The 17,494-nt window shown below is 37.0% G+C and overlaps 1 protein-coding gene across 1 annotated transcript in view; it reads right to left on the bottom strand.

Moving 5' to 3' along the window:
• Positions 1–796: 796 nt before the first annotated feature.
• Positions 797–17,494, bottom strand: part of LOC103721166 (polycomb group protein EMF2B-like) — a 41,743-nt gene continuing 25,045 nt past the window's right edge. The window contains exons 7-20 of the mRNA XM_039114799.1: positions 16,457–16,510; positions 16,259–16,377; positions 12,455–12,519; positions 11,647–11,699; positions 11,511–11,564; positions 11,374–11,433; positions 8,329–8,360; positions 8,023–8,222; positions 7,646–7,937; positions 7,430–7,478; positions 2,849–2,932; positions 2,458–2,537; positions 1,813–1,902; positions 797–1,336 (exon numbers count right to left, since the gene is read on the bottom strand). Coding sequence (XP_038970727.1) covers positions 1,213–1,336; positions 1,813–1,902; positions 2,458–2,537; positions 2,849–2,932; positions 7,430–7,478; positions 7,646–7,937; positions 8,023–8,222; positions 8,329–8,360; positions 11,374–11,433; positions 11,511–11,564; positions 11,647–11,699; positions 12,455–12,519; positions 16,259–16,377; positions 16,457–16,510 — 1,356 coding nt within the window. The 3' untranslated portion in view covers positions 797–1,212. The remainder of the gene's footprint in view (positions 1,337–1,812; positions 1,903–2,457; positions 2,538–2,848; positions 2,933–7,429; positions 7,479–7,645; positions 7,938–8,022; positions 8,223–8,328; positions 8,361–11,373; positions 11,434–11,510; positions 11,565–11,646; positions 11,700–12,454; positions 12,520–16,258; positions 16,378–16,456; positions 16,511–17,494) is intronic.

The raw sequence follows: 17,494 nt of genomic DNA, 5'->3' as shown, positions 1-17,494 counted from the left end.
TGGCTCGTCCACCTCTAATGTGGATACATCCAAAGAAGTCAAAAAACAACACATCACGGAGTGCACTAGACAACTCCTTTTCTCTGACCTATAGGATACCTCAAAATGATCAACCACATACGAAGTCATCTAGTCCACAGCCCCGTTGGCTTCTCTGTCAACATGCCTAGCCTGAAACTCAACATCACCCCTCACCATTGCCTGGATATCCCGAAGTAGAACCTTTTGCTAAATCCTTCAAGAAATAATAGAGTTCCTCTCTTTAACTGATTTTCCTCAATTTTTGTTATAGATTCACACCATCTACCATCGCTTTTATTAGTGCTTCCAGCGCTAATATACTCAAATCTCACTCAATGCTTTCTAATTTATTGCGTGTTCTTCTCTGCAACCTCAGGACACTCATTTATGTTATACTGAACCTATTCTTTTAACCTACTTTCTGCCCAACATTAAATTATAATGTTGCAAACCTTTCTGCCATATCGTTATAAATTTGGCAGTGTGGGAAAGATGGAAAAATAAATGTAATTTAAGCTAGATGGATTAAGTAGCTATGACTGCAATTTTGAAAATGTTTAGCAAAGGACGATAAGTGGTTAGGAAATAGTCATCCTCAATCCACTCAGATGAAGCAGGCAAACCCCATCTTGTTCTCAAGGTCTTTTGGTGAAATCCCTCAAATTAGCAATCATTTGATTAACTTGGAATCCAGCCGGCTGGGGACAAGCAGTCCTGGGCTCAGCAGCATGACTGGTGGTTTTCACATAGAAGAAATAAGACTAGAAAAAAAAGGTAGACAGAGAAATTAAATCACTTGATATAAAATGAATGACTATCTTGCTTCAAAATTAGTTTTCCAAAGTCATCAACATTCATGTAAGAAGACATGATAAATTGCAGTACATCCCATGCAAAAGAAAATTCCATCTCATCCTTTTCTCGGGCTATGGAGTTTCTTGAGACTGGATGTCTTCTTTGGAAGTTGTATAGGCTGGTGTCTGCTGAAGAAGCAGGGTGTATCTTTTCAGAATTTAGTTTTGGAGTCTCTCCCCCTCTAATTGTACCAAAAAAAAGAGAGAACCCAATAGCTTACATTTATAATTTGGTAAAAAGACAATATTCCAAAGAAATGAAAGGGGCATGGAAATAGCAAATAAGGTGGCTTCAGTTGCAGAAATGACCACCCTAATCAGCAAATCATACAGTTCCTCAGCTTTGCTTAGGATCCGGGTTCTTATTCTGAAATCCTTCAAGAATTAAATTGCAATTGTTCATGGTTTGTGCATCCAAGAGAGCATGATTCCAAAGTTTAATCATTAATAACCTCCAACACCTGCTCATGCCACAAAAGATTGCCAATATAGGTTGTTAGCTAAAATTGTATCAATTTGATAAATCAGTTTACTTAGGAATAAAAGAGAGAATAACTACATGTTGATAAAGGCTATGTGGAAATATTTATTGTGCGAACAAAGAGTATAACTAAAATATAGTAGAAGAAGTAGCAGTCCTTTTAATAGAACCTTCATGAAATAGCTGGTCCAATGTTGCAATTTATAATGCACAGATGCAACTTGGCCAAAAATTCCATCCAGATGAAGACCAGCAGAAGAGATGTTAATACAATTTAAAGTATGAGAATATTCATCTGAGGAGGCATGCTTATGAATGTCAACATGTAAAGAAGTTTTCCAGAAGCAAAGAATCTCTTTGCACGGGGAGAGGGAAAGGTGAAAAAAGAATGAGGGAGCAATATGCAAGCATATGCATGTATAATTGCAAGCAAAACATCACAGAATAGAACCCTACCATAGCAAACCAGGATCTCGCACAAGGTCCTGCCCATGAAGCCGGGAGAATGCCTCACATGCCCATGGAATGTGACCATCTGCTACCACCCTGCAAAGAAGCAATTGTACTCATTAGAACTAAAGTTGGTGAACATCACCCTCATCACGCTGAACATGTATACCCCCAACCCACACACAAAAAAAAAGGGAAACGAAAGGAAGCAAAATTATAAGACACACACACATACAGAGAGAGAGAGAGAGAGCATATCTAAACAAAATGCAATTCCTCTATATGATATTTTCTTTCAAGTTACTTGTAAACAGGCTAACATTACTTAATGTTCTTCACTTATATATGACATTAACCAAAATTGAACTTTATGCCATTCAGACTTTTTGCATTTGAAATAACATCTGCTGCCGATATTCACATCTCACTGGGCCTAGACAATACTTCAAAATTTGCTAGGCCGTTCAACAACAAAAGGGAGTGCAGTTTTTTTATTAATTTGCGGTACCTTTTAAGCAAACAAGAGAATGCAAATTAAAAAATTAACGAAAAGGAAATTTGGTTTCATATTAATCCTTATACCCTTAATTTACCAAAACAGGATTAACAGCAAAAGAAAATTAATGGAATTTGAAGCAGATAGAGCACGACCTTTGTCTCCTCACAAATGAATTCCAGAGGTGCATAATTTGCTTCTCATCTTTTGTCATCTTAACAAACTCATCAAACATCTGCATAATATGGTGGGCATCATGATAAATATAACATTTTCATATGATGTTGTAAGAAATATTAAAAGAATAGCTTGCTAAATTTCATAACCGCAAAGATCCAGTGTTACATGAAACCAGATTTAATTTGATAATACGAGTTTTAAACCAAGCTCAAAACAGAAGGCTCTAAAGATGATGACTCAGGCAATAAAACAAGCAGATAAAAATTTCCAGAAAAACAGAATAATATATCTCTTCTATTTTGTATGTAATAAATTTCTAATATATGAAAAGTGAAAGAGGAATACTATGTAATCACCATATCTTACCATTCTGTCTTCAATATCAGCAACGTCATTATCCATTTCATCTTCACCGTCCTGATCTGATAGTACTTCTTCCAATGCCATTGGCTTTAAACACAAGAAACATATCAATCTCTAACTAATTTATGCACGACTAAGAAATTAAAATTGAAGTATTTTTCATAAATAGCAATATTAGAATAGAATTTCAGAAAGAGTTAAAGAAGAAGAAAAGTAATCCCAATAAACTTAGGAAATAAAGCTTGAATTCATTATATCTCAGCTAGGAATTTGACCATATAAAGGGAGAGAAATGTTTCAAACATAAAATGAATAACCATATAAGTTCAGATCAGAAATCACATATACTGACTAGTATAAGCTTGACAGGAAGTGATGCAAGTCACTTAGTAGCATATAGTAAATCAATTGAAAAGGCATAAACACACAGAAAAAATCTGCAATGATGCAAATTATAGCATTCTTATGTTGGTGAAGTGCATTGAACTTGGAAAGCCCACATAGTGATTGTTGCAGAAACATTCACTTCTCCCTATGACACCACCTCCTAGACACCCACCACAAACTCGCAGCCTTCACACTCCAATGTCATCTATCACCTAGCAATCTAGTTGCCACTCTTCATTAGCTAGTTCTTTTGTTTCTGAGACTACCTTTCATCTAACCATGACTAGTCCATGCTAACCTTGCCAGCCTATGGTAATCCCGGTGATACCATCTCATAGAAATGTTTGTAGTCCCACTCAGAGGTACTAAAGGAATTGGATGACCACTAGCACTTCCACTAGGTCATGTTTGGTTCCACAAGTTGCATCAATGATTATCAATGATGTTCGTGTAGCTCCTTTTTGCTACTTTTTTAAGGAGCACAAGCTCACAGTGCCACTCAAAGATACCAAAACATTTTGCATGGCACCTGCAACTTCTATCAGGTCATACTTGTTTTCCATGTATTGCAACCCAGTTATTGATAATGCTACAATAGGTCTTTCTGATCACCATCTCAACTTATCTATGGCTTTTCCTTGTTACCTTGACTCTTAGTACCTCGAATCTTCTACCTAGGGTGATTCATCTGCTTCACAATCTATTGGAAACTTGAACCCACACCCACTTTCTAAGCATTTCTCTATTAAAAGTGTTTCTAAAATATTTGCTTCCCCACGATCACACCATCGCCTGCTCACGATTCTGGCAACTAAGCCTCAAAACATACCTCCATGGCTTGGTTACTTTGGTTCTTCTTCATGTTGTTGAGGTTATGCATTGCAAGCATCATCATTCTAATTAACCTTGGAAATTAATTTCTAGAATGCCTCTCCTATGATCTACAAATTGATGGATTTATTACTACCTAATGATTGGTCCACCTTTATCATTGCAAATTGTTTGAGCATGATTTATCTCAAGTTTCAAAGAGTAGTAGTCATATATATATATATAATCCATATACAATTTGTATAGAAACTAGAAAGTCTTAAGAATGCTTTTTGACATGCAAATCATAAGCAGGTTCACATGTATATGTTCACATGGATTGCGCCAAGGTTGGAAACTCATGACCTAATTGAGACATCATGTTCTAAGGCTAGGAAGTCAAAGTTTCATGTGACTTGAATAGTGTTAGCAGGGAAAAGCAAGCAACCAGAAATCCACCTGAGCTTGGCTGATCCTGTCATGATTTGGATGTCTGTCAAGACTCAGATATAGGGTCAAAATACCAGTTACCAAGCTAACAAACATATTGACTATTTCTATGGACAAAAATGTCGATCTGAGTTAAGCATCTATGTTTCATTTAAGTCGCAGCCTTCCAAGTTCTTAAGCAGGTCCGATCACTAAGTCGATGACTGCCTAGTCACCGGATGCTAGATCTACCTAGCTATTTCAAGCACCATATACACCCCATGGAACAACTTAGTTCGCAAAATTATAGCTATTGGAACATTTTAACTCATATTATCAACAAATCAAACAATAAATTTATTTATGATTCTTATTATTCACCTTAACAAGTTAAAAGTAGTAATATGTAAAACTCATCAAGTTACGATAACTCCAGGCCTCTATGCATTGGCACATAAATGAGCCCATGTGCTTTGTACTTATTTATGAGGGAATGAACAGTTCCCACTCATCATAGATCATTGAAAACCCTTTTTGTCAGTTGCTTCCTAATTTGCTCATCAAGAAGCTCTTCCCTTGTTCCTCACATCTTCTCTCTCTTTATTTCTCTTACTCAAGATCCGCCGTACTGGTACCGGTTGGCATACCGGTGGCATCCCGGACCGGTACGAAACCAGTCCCGTATTGGTCCGTACCGGTGGCATACCAATCCGTACCGGTGGCGTACCGGTCCGAACCGGTGGCGTACCGGTCCGAACCGGTGGCGTACCGGTCCGAACCGGTGGCGTACCGGTCCGAACCGGTGACGAACCGGTCCCGTACCGGTTCTTCAACAATAAATTACTGGTACCAGATTTCACGCTGATCCGGTACCGGGTCCGGGGCCGGACCGGTACGTACCGGCCCCAGGCCGGACCGGTACGTACCGGCCCCAGGCCGGACCGGTACGTACCGGCCCCAGGCCGGACCGGTACGTACCGGCCCATACCGGCCGGTACGGCACACCATGCTCTTACTCTTTTCTCTCTTCTTCCCACTCTTTATACTCTTGTTTTCTTCCTTTCTCTCCACATTCCTTTCATTGTCACATCTTCCTCTCTTTTAAATCCCATTTTCAAATCTATTTTACATTTTCCCCTTCCTATTCTTCCTCCACCACTCACTCTTAACCTTCCCTCCTCTTCTTTTGCCCCCCTTGGTTGTAGTATTTTATATCCCTTTCTTTCCACTTCCTTTTTTGGTCTTCTTTCTCATCTTCTTTCTACTTCACTATTTATCCTAATCAAAATGAAAGCGTTTTATTTTTCTTTTCTAATTCTTTTTGCTAATGTTTCTTCGACCCCCTTCTCTTACTACCTTCATTTCTTTTTTTCTTTTTCCCGTTTTCCCTCTCCTACTTCCTATTCCTTTATTACACTTTTCTCCATTTGCTTCTCTTTCCCCATATAACTTGCTCTTAGAAAAGAATGACTACTCTGGTCATTAGAAAGCCTACCTCGTAACATGGCATTTTCTAGGAGTTGAGGAGTACCTAAGTAGTGCTTTTGTTCGTTTCAACAATTTTCCTAAGTATTTCAGTCATTAAGATATCCAATAGAAGTAGTACTTTCGCATAAATAATATACATAAAGATTGCTACACCTTAAAAAATTTCTCTAGTGATGGGCAATGAGACTTCAGTGCTGTAAATTATAAGATTCCAACCATATTTTGGTGATTTGCTCTATCAAGGCCCTACAAAATACTAAAGTGTTTACTTTATATTCTTGTTCAGAAGAGGAATATATCTGTAGTTATCCTCCAATAGTCTACTTTGTAAAAGGAAAAGGGAATTTGGGTACTTTTTTTATTTATTAAAACCATTATATATTGAATGAAAGTTTTCCTTAATTATGCTATATCTTGTCAAAGGGCTACATTGATGTGCTAGAGAAACCACCACCATTTGACCCTTAGCATGACTTCTGGAGCTCATGAAAAAAGAGCAGCAAACCTGATTGCTATGAATCAAGGATTGTACTGGCCAATGCAAAAAGTGACTATCTGGTCTTAGAATGCACCTGACCTTGATGTGCTTAGAAGAGGAGCATCCCAGTTGGTACCAACTGATAGCAAGCAAGACATGACCAGCGCCAATAGCCTTGCCCAATGCCACTGGGATGAGATCAAAATGGCACCTGGTCCTTTTTCCTTTTGTTTTTGTCATTTGAACAAGGAGGAAAAAAAGGTAAAAAGAAAGGGAGGGGAGAAAGAAGCCAACATTCAACCAATATCTGCATCATAAACACAATGATGAACCCTAAAGCCTCATCTAAACCTAATATATGACCTAAAGAAACCCTAAACAAGCATAAATTGAAGAAATTAGAAAAAGAAAAAAGTTTCCCATTATCGTACCAAGGTGCACAGCATCTACCAATCTAGCTACCGTACTAACCTAAGCCACAAGCGATGCTGGCACCAAGACCAGGTCTTTGCACCTTGCTATCAATAATCACAATGTAAGTCACAATTTAAATTTAGCAGTGTGAAACAATTCAGACTCAAGCTATCCTCTCTGCATGAATTTTTTTGACTTGTAATGCTTGCAAAAGAGGCATCCATTTTCTGTATTACCTGCATTATTCCCCATTAAAGGATAGATGAGGACAAAATATTCCACTAATTTTTTGAGCATGCTATGTTAAAAGTTTTGCTAAAAGTAGCTGGCAAGAGCTGATTTACCCATCTTTACTCAGTTAAATAGTAGATCCGAGTCCTATTAAATTTCTTTAACAGCATACTCAAAAATATTGCATATTATTAAGTTCTCATACTGATGCAAGAGACCAATATCTGAAGATAAGAGGTAAAATATCAGTTTAAGTTAGGAAACATAAAGGCCCTGCTGACTACGTAAATAAAGAAATCTCCATGTCTAGAAAATTAAGCAATTAAAAGAAGAGACCTATGGGTCACCTGATATCCATGAGAGTGAAAGAACTGGCGCTTTTGTAGCAGTGAACAGCTGTAAAGAAAACAGAAGCAGTAAAATAAAAATGGAAAAAATTATTCGTTACAGCTACTGCTGCGGTTGAGAATTGAAGTATCAAACTAAAAGCATGCAAATATTAGCTAGCAAATACTTAGAACAATTTTTAATCTATGCACAAAATTTGAGAATTAGAAACTCACTTTCTGCGATTAGCTCGTTTAACACACGGCTTCTGAGTCTTCGGGTATTGCAGTGCATTCACAGGTGCTAGACTGCTTTCAGATACAGGCTGAGCACAATCATTACCGGTAGAAGCTTGAGCTGTAGTAGCACAAACAACTGTGGTATCAGGGCTAGATGAGACAGGTTCTATGCAATCTGCTGCATGACGATTCTCTAAACCAAAGCTTTCTGCCTTATGCTTTGCAGACAGCAACTGAGTCTCATTGAACAATGACTTTTGAAGCTTTTCCTCTTTATAAAAGCCATTATCTGACTCATAAATGATTAATCAGTCTTTGTAAGTTAGGACAGAATAAATGCAATTTCATTTTTCCGTGCTAAATGAATTACGTACCATTATGTTTATTCACAAATGAAGCATCTGTTGGATATGAAATGGGCCTGCAAGAGGAATGCGTGCCATTCTCCCATGGATAATTGTCATGAAAACCTTCTTGTGCTGCTTCAGGTAAGTCTGACTCCAAAACATGTGAACGTACATGACTTACAGCCTGAAAAATCTTTTTTGCTCTTCTATGCCTCCTAAATTTTGAGCTGCCAAAATGATTCATATTTCAGTTAAAAAAAGTTCATTGAATTATCCTTGCACAGAGAGATCGCTAGACAGTTTAAATACTTAAAAAATGTACAGAAATATTACCAGTAGAAAAATGAATCCAACTTTGGATCAACCTGCAGAGTAAGTTATCATGTTAGATAAATAAAAAAAATTGAAATTGCAAGGCCTTTTAACCACATGGCTCTCTGAAACTTAAGGACAACTGCACATCCTTTCAGTATCTATCTAATTAACGCATCGATTAATATCTAAAAATTGTTCAATGCTCAAGAGTTGATGCCTACTGATCACAGCTCTCTAAAGAATATTCAACTATTCAAATACAGTGGTTGCTAATCAAAACTCTTCGAACAATAATTGTCAATTCAGATTACAAATTTCATTACCTCCTCTACCAGCTCAGATGGCTGATGAAAATGGATGAGAACATAGTTTATGCTACATGTTATCAAATTCAAGCAAGTTAATAAAACTTAAAAATCCAAAATTCACTTTCATCGAAAATATTATCTTGATTTTTTTTTCTCAGTAACATGTATAGAATTTTATTTAGAAAATTGTATTAGGTTTTGGATTGAGTTCAATAAAAGCCTTGAGCTTCAAGAACCGCAAGTTGAGATTTTTTGGTACACTTTGACATTTTCCAGCAGTCCTACGAGGGAGTTCAACAACAAGCATTTCTGAGAGATTGAAGCAACCTGATGAGTCCATACTTTACCAAGTTATCAGCATAGAACAGTCTTACGGGACAAAAGAGTAAGAGACAATAGCTACATTTGTTTAATCCTTAATGTTTGATAGCCAAATTTCTTCTTATTTTAAGTTGGTACTTTGACTTGCTTTGATTATCCTTTGCAAAAAGTTTGTATTGTAGAAGCAAAATTTTATGCATGATATACATCTAGTATATTGTCATAAGAAAATGATCTTAAAAGGTTTCCTGTTTTGATGGTGACATGTCATTAGCTTTAGTCTAAGGCTAATCATGTTCTTGGTTGAGACTTTGTCAATACCCAATTTCAAGCAAATGGTCAGACTCTTCATTCATGTTTTAACTGAGACAACCTTGGCTATCTGTTTTTTTCTTAATTTTTTTTTCAAAAAAAAAGAAGTTATAAGAAATAGGCATTTAACTTTCTCCTTTTTAAGTCAATATGTTGGACATTGTTTCTTCCCCAAACTTCAGTTGTTTGACATCCATTTTAATATCAAAGCAAGGTTTTCCGCCAAACACAATTATATAGCCAATCTTAATAAAATTGGAAACAACCACACAGAAAGAAGAATAGACATAGTCAACTTATGCAGTATGCATTCATTGGCTTCATAATAGTGGTCTATATAAACTGCAGCAAATGCACCATCATTTTAGGACATACATATATTGGGATTTTTCCCCATGTATAAGATATAAACAAATAATTTATCCTTTCAACTCTTGTTCATATTGATCTTGCTAGAGCTTAGTTACCAGAAGCCAGTGCAGATGCAGGTCTGGAAGTGGAATTGGCTGCAGGAATGGGAAAGTCGAACTCTTTAAAAAAAGAAAAAAAGGGACAAGAAACGGTCAGGAAGTAGGTGTTGGATGAGTTTCCAGAGATTTTGAAGCAGAAGCACCACCTTAAGTGGAAGTTTCTTGCTTCTAAGTGCTTTTATGCATCACAAATTTTTTAAGTTAGCATCAAGCAATGCATAATCCTCTTTGTGCTCAATATTCCAACCAGTGGTTTCACAAAGAACATCAAAACCAAGAGTTTTGAGACCTGACAACTAATAGTCTGTTGTGATTAACAAATTCAACAGGCTGTTGATCATGAAATCAGGCAAAGCAATGTTTTATAGCTAGAATGCCCAAAAGAGCTCCAGATTACTGTCCATTGTGTTCATCAGCTTTTGCAGTAAATAGTAACTTCCAAAAGGAATTTTCGACATTGTGCACTTTAGAGCTATCACAGCACCTTCAGCAACTTAATAATTATGTAGTTTTACCCTACCAACCTTCTATAACTGACATTTAGCCCTATATTATGATAAATGAGAGAAACAAGTTTATTTACTTTGTTTTTTGCCCTTTCTCCTTGCTGCACTAATTTAATGGTGATCCTCTAGATTTTTGTTGGCTCCTTGGTGACCCGTGTAACAAAGTTGCTTCTCTAATTGCAGATATGTTCAATAATAGCCTAACAATTGGGTTCATGCTGTCATCCCATCATTATTTGAACATGTTGCACTGCATGGTGGCTTGCGATTTGGTAGGATTTCATTTATGGGCATAACCATCCACTACTTTTGGGTTTATTTTAACATTTTTCATTTAACCTTCAGAAATTGCCCTCATCCAGAGGAGATCCAGGTTCAACCAGTGGCAGTGCATTGTTATTGCATTTGGTTCTTGTTCATAAAGTATTCATTCCTCAAGATGTTGAAACCATGGAAATGTCCATTCTTCCATTAACAAAAGGAAAAATTTGAAATTTAAATATGTTCTTTAAAAAGAGCAAGCAAAAGCATTCGTTTAGGGAGTAGCACAATATAGACATTTGACACATCAAGAGATTATAAGCATGACCCCATCTATACAAAAGCAATAGTATTACAAAGTCAATTCATAGCATATCCTATATGCTCCAACCCCCTTAGAGTTTCAACGGAAGTTCTTTATCGTTGATGATTGCATGGAAAAAGTTCTTCTCAACAGAGCTCCTTTTTCCTAAAGCTATCTTCTTCAAGTAACAACATGAGGGTTCAAGTTTTGTTCATTAAAGAGAGATAAGATGCTTTTACCAATCTATCTAATCTATGTATGATCTCAACATCACATAATAATCACAGTTATTCTTTCTCTTGTTTATATCTTGGAAGAGCTTTCTTTTTGCTATCATGCATCAAATATTGAAAACAGTCATGTAAAGTGGGCTCAACAAATATAAAAATTTCCAACAAAACATGGATCCATTACATCCTAGAAACAGCAATAACAAAATAACTCACTGGTGTTCCAGCAAAATGCAAAACGTCTATGAACATGCCAATTTTTTATAGAGCATCTGACACCAGTATATCACTCTACAATCTGCAAGATAATACTATTGATATATTATATTTCAGTAATGACAGAATACTAACCTCAAATATCTGAATATCAGTCCTCACAGAAACATTCACAGCTTGATACTCCTCACTTTCCTGTGCACAAGTCAGGTTCATTTTCAAGTTAACAGTGATTGAATATGTAAGAGGGAAGATCTTAGAAGTTTACCAACCTCAAACTCAAAATGGAATAGGTCATGAGAGGCAGTCAAGTGACATTTTAAACCCTATAAAGCATGAAATTTAGAATATCAGAGAACTAATATAAAAAACACAAGGGAAGTTTGTATATAAGAACACAAGACTTACCTTAAAGCTTGCACATTTGACCAAACAAAATGGACAGGAGAAGTCCTCAGTAACTGTTTGTAAGAAAACAGATTGGTGAAAACTTTAGATAGAGAAAAAATACTGCATATTTTTAATGATTGTTGTTCATCATTTCTAGGAGAGTCAAAACATGTCCAAAGGTGCTCCATCTCAAGTGAAATAGCAACACTTATCAAACTTGTATTGTTAGTCTGGTTCTATGCCAAATAACTAAATCTTAGCTAATTATCACCATAAGATCACAAAAATTAACTAACATTTTTAAATAAAATGGCTACTTGTGTGCTTGATTAATCTTGTATGTCAAATATTTTTAAGTTATTGTGTAAGAGGTGGCATATCCTTAGAGGTGTTCCATCTCAAAAGAATCAGCTGCACCTGTCTCAATGTAAAGCTATAGAGATAAATATTTGTGCATCAAGTCCACATGATGTCCCTAGATTGTGGTGAATTTATGCATAATTTTGCATTACACAATTTTTATCAAAAAAATTTCTTAAAACGAATATATTTAATACAATATATTATATTGAATAAGAATCAGTTCTGCCTTTTTTGAATTTTTTCCAAGAGATTATTTTAGATAAACCAAAAATGAATGTTTTTGTACTTTAATACCGATATCAAAAGTTTTCATCTTTCATGGATCAACCCTTCAGCTCAAGGTTGGAAAATTCCATCGCAAATTTTCCACTTAGCATTAAGTCCCAAATAAAAGCAACTATATCTATCACATACGGGTGAAGCACAGAGAGAGAGAGGAAGGGGAAGAGAGAGAGAGAACCACCTTCAGTCTTCCGCAGTCTATTGTTATAGTATCCATAGTTAAATACAACGTTACCACTTCTCAATCTAGACAGTGAAAACAGAACCATTAGCAGCGTTATAAGGCTGGGAATATGATATTAATAAATAATATAAAGATAGTAGATTGAAAGCAACAAATAATAAATAATGAATGAACCCAATGTTTGACAAACAAAGAAGGATTTGTATTTAAGATCTCTTGTCATTAATTATGTAAGCATCCATCACACTTATGTCCGGGCAACATAATTGCATGAATTCCGCTCAATATAAAAGTAACACATAAAAATGTCACATTTTTTTTATTTAAAAAAAAAATAAAGGATGCCAGAAATAACCTTCATTTTTCAAATTATACATAAGATCAATTGAGCCAAGTTGGAAACTCGGAGTGTTAGTAAATTCTTTTTCAATTTCACTGTGCATAGAAACCAAAATAAACCTTGAATTTACAAATATGGGTATTACTTCACCTCATGTTTAGTTTATAACTGCAGCAAATATAAAAGTATTTACAGATAAATTCCTAAGTCCTACATGATGTGTAACAGACTCTAAACACCCAATAACTAATATCAAGAGGACTTTGAGCACAATCCTTGACCTTTTATATTTTACGTTCATGTATGAACAGCTAAAACACCACTACCTGTAATATTAAAATGTAACATTACCACCAGTGTATTCAATCGGTAGCTCAAGTATTTTTTTTCTTTCACTACATTCCCACCGACAGGATTATTAAATATTGCTCTGATAAACTTTGAATTCTTCAGATGAGTATCTTCATCTCCAGGGCTCCGCTTTATTCCATTGCAAATAAATTTTAAAAAAAGAGCAATCACAATGTTTCCACTAGCTAAAAACTGGTGTTATGTAGTTTGTCAAGGAATCACCCATGTCCCATGATTATCAAAATCAACCTCCACAAGCCCTTCCAAAACAAATAAATGAGCCCCGCAGGCCTTAGTATTCAACTTTGACAAACGAAAACTGATGCTAACACAGAACCCCCTAAACTTAAGATTAGAGTTAGACATTGTATGTCAATGATGTTACAAACCTCCCTCCATCATTTAGAATTTAAATCTCATAGACAAACAAAAAAGGACTTTCATATAACATCCAATACTTCAATCATATGTAAGCCCCTCAATTTCAAAATCCAGATCAATGCTACAAGGAAATATATTTTAAGATTGAAATTACAATAGAACCTTTTGTTTTAACTGTTCATTTTGGCAAATAAGAAATTAAAAATCAAGACTCATGCATTTCCACTAGAAATCTGAAATCTCCACGCTTATTATTTCCACCTCATGAGTTTCCCCATATATCCTCAATAACAGCAACAAAGGTTGAATTTATTTTTCAAACACTTCATCTATATGACTCTACACTCACTTTTCTTAAAATTGGTAAAAATAAAAATGAAAAGAGGCAACAAGATATCATCACCTATGCTAGAGATTCTGCATCTTGTTGTGCATTGTAGCACACCATGACTGTTGTGTCTCCACCTGATTTCACTCATATGTGTGCGTGCTAAAGTATTCTGTATCCTTGCATGCATGCACATGAATGCCCATGAACTCTGAATTTTTCAGATGAAAGTATTTTCATCCATAGGGCTTGCTTTATTCCATTGCAAAAAACTAAAAAAGAGGCAATCACAATGTTGCCACTTGCTAAAAACTGGTGCTATGAAGTTTGTCATGGGTTCACGCATGCCCCATGATTATCAAAATCAACCTCCACAAGCTCTTCCGGAACAAATAAATGAGACCCTCATATCTTAGTATTTAACTTTAACAAACAAAAACTGATTTTAATGCATAACCACCTAAACTTAAGATTAGACATTGTATGTCAATCCTGTACAAACAAACCTTCATTGTATAAAATTTAAATCTCACAAACAAACAATAAAGGACTTTCATATAGCCTCCAAAACTTCTAACCATACGTAAGCCCCTCAATTTTGAAATTCAAAGATCAAGTCTAAGGGAAATATATTTTAAGAACAAAACTAGAATAGACCTTTTTGTTTGACCTTTTCATTTTTATGAATAAGACGTCAAAAATCAAGCCTCATGGATTTCCATTGGAAATGTGAATGTCCATGTTATTATTTCTAGCTCATGTGTTTCCTAATATATCCCCGATAATTGCAATAGGCGTTTAATTTATTTATCAACACTGTTCATATCAAGGTCCGCCGTACCGGTACCGGTCGGCGTACCGGTGGCCGGCCGGTACCGGTCCGGTCCGGTACGTACCGGCCGGTATCGGTCCGGTCCGGTCCGGTACCGGTCCGGTACCGGTCCGGTCCGGTCCGTACCGGCCGGTACCGGTGCCGTACCGGCTGGTACGCGATGGTTTCAAAAACCACAGTGCGCGACGCTGTGGTTCTAAAAAAAAAAAAAAATCGTACCGGTGCGAACCGGCCGGTACGGGCCCGTACCGGCCGGTTCAGATAAAAAATCGGAAATATCGGTTTTGTTGTCGTTCCGGTACAGGTCTAGGACCGGACCGGTACGTACCGGCCCGAACCGGTACGTACCGGCCCGTACCGGCCGGTACGGGCCGGTACGGCATTCCATGGTTCATATATGACTTTACTCTTACTTTTCATAAAATTGATAAAAATAAAAATAAAAGAGCCAATCAATATATCATCACCTACGCTAGAGATTCTGCATCTTGTTGTGTATTGAAATACACCCATGACTGGTGTGTCTCCACTTGCATTTCACTCATATGTGCATGCTAAATTGTTCCATATACTTGTATTCATGCACATGAATGCTTATTAATGTCGGTGGAACCGGTACCAGGCACCGTATCGGTTGCTCCGTGGGACGAGTCGGTACAAGCCCGCGCCGCGCCGTGCCGGGCTCGTACCAACACAATAGAGGAGGTGGGGGAGAGGAAAAGAGAGAAGGGGGAGAGAGGGACGGAGGCCGGCGGAGGGTGGCGGAGGCTGGTAGAGGCCGGCGGAGGGTGGCGGAGGCCGGTAGAGGCCGGCAGGGGGTTCGACGTTTTTTTTTATTTTACGATTTTTAAGTAAAGTCGGCAAATCGCTTGCCGACTTCACTTAAAAATCGCAAAATAAAAAACAGGCTGGACCCCTGTTTCGAACGAAACAAGGGACCCGTCCTCCCCACGGCTTGCCGGCCTCCGCCGGCCGGCCTACACCTCCCTCTCTCTTCCTTCCTCTCTCTCTTCCTCCCTCCCTCGCTCGCTCTCTGTTTCTCTCTTTCCTTCTCCTTCTCCCCCTCTAGTAACGGATTTCGTTTCTGTTGTCAGAACCATGCCGGTCAGCTGCCGGAACGGCTCGAAACGGCCAGAATCGCCCGGTTCGAGATGGTTCCGCCGACCTTGATGCCCACAAACCAGACACTAGAAATTCATGAGATAATCTTACTCTTCTATATGTAAAGCAACCTTCTAGATCTTGTTTTGTGAAAAATGCCAATTTACTTGTTTTCTTCAACTATCTAATGCAACTAACAACCATAAAGCAGAAGCTTAAAATTCAATTATAATTTGGAACTTCATTTGAATTATCCAAATGGTGTTTATGTTTTCTCTACTAGAAAAGAACACATCACGAATGATGAACAAATTGAACATCATATCAAAATTCAAAAATTGAATGAGACAACAAAATCAATAGTTAAGCAGAACAAAAAAAGAATACTAAACATTTACAATGCATTGAACAGTAGAAAATGACAAATGCTGAAAATTTTACACCAACATAATAAATAAATGTAGATACCGTTTAATATGTGTCAGTGATGATGTTGGAACATCATCATATGAGTAAGAATTATAAGGAGACTTTTCTTTTGCTCCAATCTCTTGAGCACGTACACTCACTTGCACTTGATATGAGCACTTCCAATAAAAAAAAAAATACCGATCATTGGAGGATCAATAAATGTTGAAAAATGTAGGGTAAGCAGCATGAACTCACCATAGAATCCATGCATCGAGAATGTAGAGTCAAACAGTTCTCCAAAAAAGAAGGCTGAAAAAATAAGAATCTCAAAACATTTAACTAGCATGTAGAATAAACAGAGTATGAAGGATCTATGCAGGCATAATGCAGAAGACAATCATATATTATTTGGCATACTCGTTGACAATGGAACATAATCTGATGTAGGTCAAGGCTGTGATTTTTAGGAGTTACAGCAAAAGTGTGGTTGAGGGTTGTCAGAATATACATAACCAGGTGACGCTGGTTTGACATGACGGAGATATAAATTCAAGGAAAAGGCACGAAGTGGTGTTACATGATTTGTAAAACCTAGCCTTGTCACAGAATGGTGGCTTGGCCAATTTGGAATATCTGCTCATGTAAAAGAGGTTACAGATCATGAATTTTGTCAAGCTGGGGTGTGAAGGGAATATCCAGGTATACATGCCAATTGACTGGACTGACTGTAATTCAGGCATTACATACTTGATTGGCCTGGGCAATATTGTTTAACAAGTTAAGGTATAGTCCCTCACTACCAAGCATAAGAAGGCATGCATATCATGTTATCATGTAACCTAGCTCATAGTAGAAATGACAAGGCTCTGTTCAAATATAACAAGTTACACCAGAAAAATTTTAACATACTACTCAAATTGGGAACAAAGAATACAGCAGAGTAAAAGTGGCAAAAAAATCTGGGACCATGTCATGAAAAGCCAACGTTGATTAGTATTGCTGGTCTAACATAGAAATTTACTCGAAGGAAAAGATAAAAGAGCTAGATACCAATAACTTAGTATTAATTAAAGATTTGAAAGCAAATTCAGTGTGTATGCTAGTATTCATCTGACACAACAAAAATCAAGTTCTCAATAAGCATATGTTAGCATTTCATCGTAAAAACTAGATGAACTAGGGTTTGAAGTAACAGCACCAATACCTTACCACTAAGGTACAGATTGGTACAGTATATGACCATACGGATGCACTGTATGCCTATCGGTGTAGGAGGTACTGAGGTGTGCACCA

Source organism: Phoenix dactylifera, chromosome 17 (assembly GCF_009389715.1).
Source record: "Phoenix dactylifera cultivar Barhee BC4 chromosome 17, palm_55x_up_171113_PBpolish2nd_filt_p, whole genome shotgun sequence".
NCBI classification, from domain to species: domain Eukaryota; kingdom Viridiplantae; phylum Streptophyta; class Magnoliopsida; order Arecales; family Arecaceae; genus Phoenix; species Phoenix dactylifera.
Note: the sequence above shows the minus strand (reverse complement) of the source record. Positions and strands in the feature narration are given on the sequence as shown.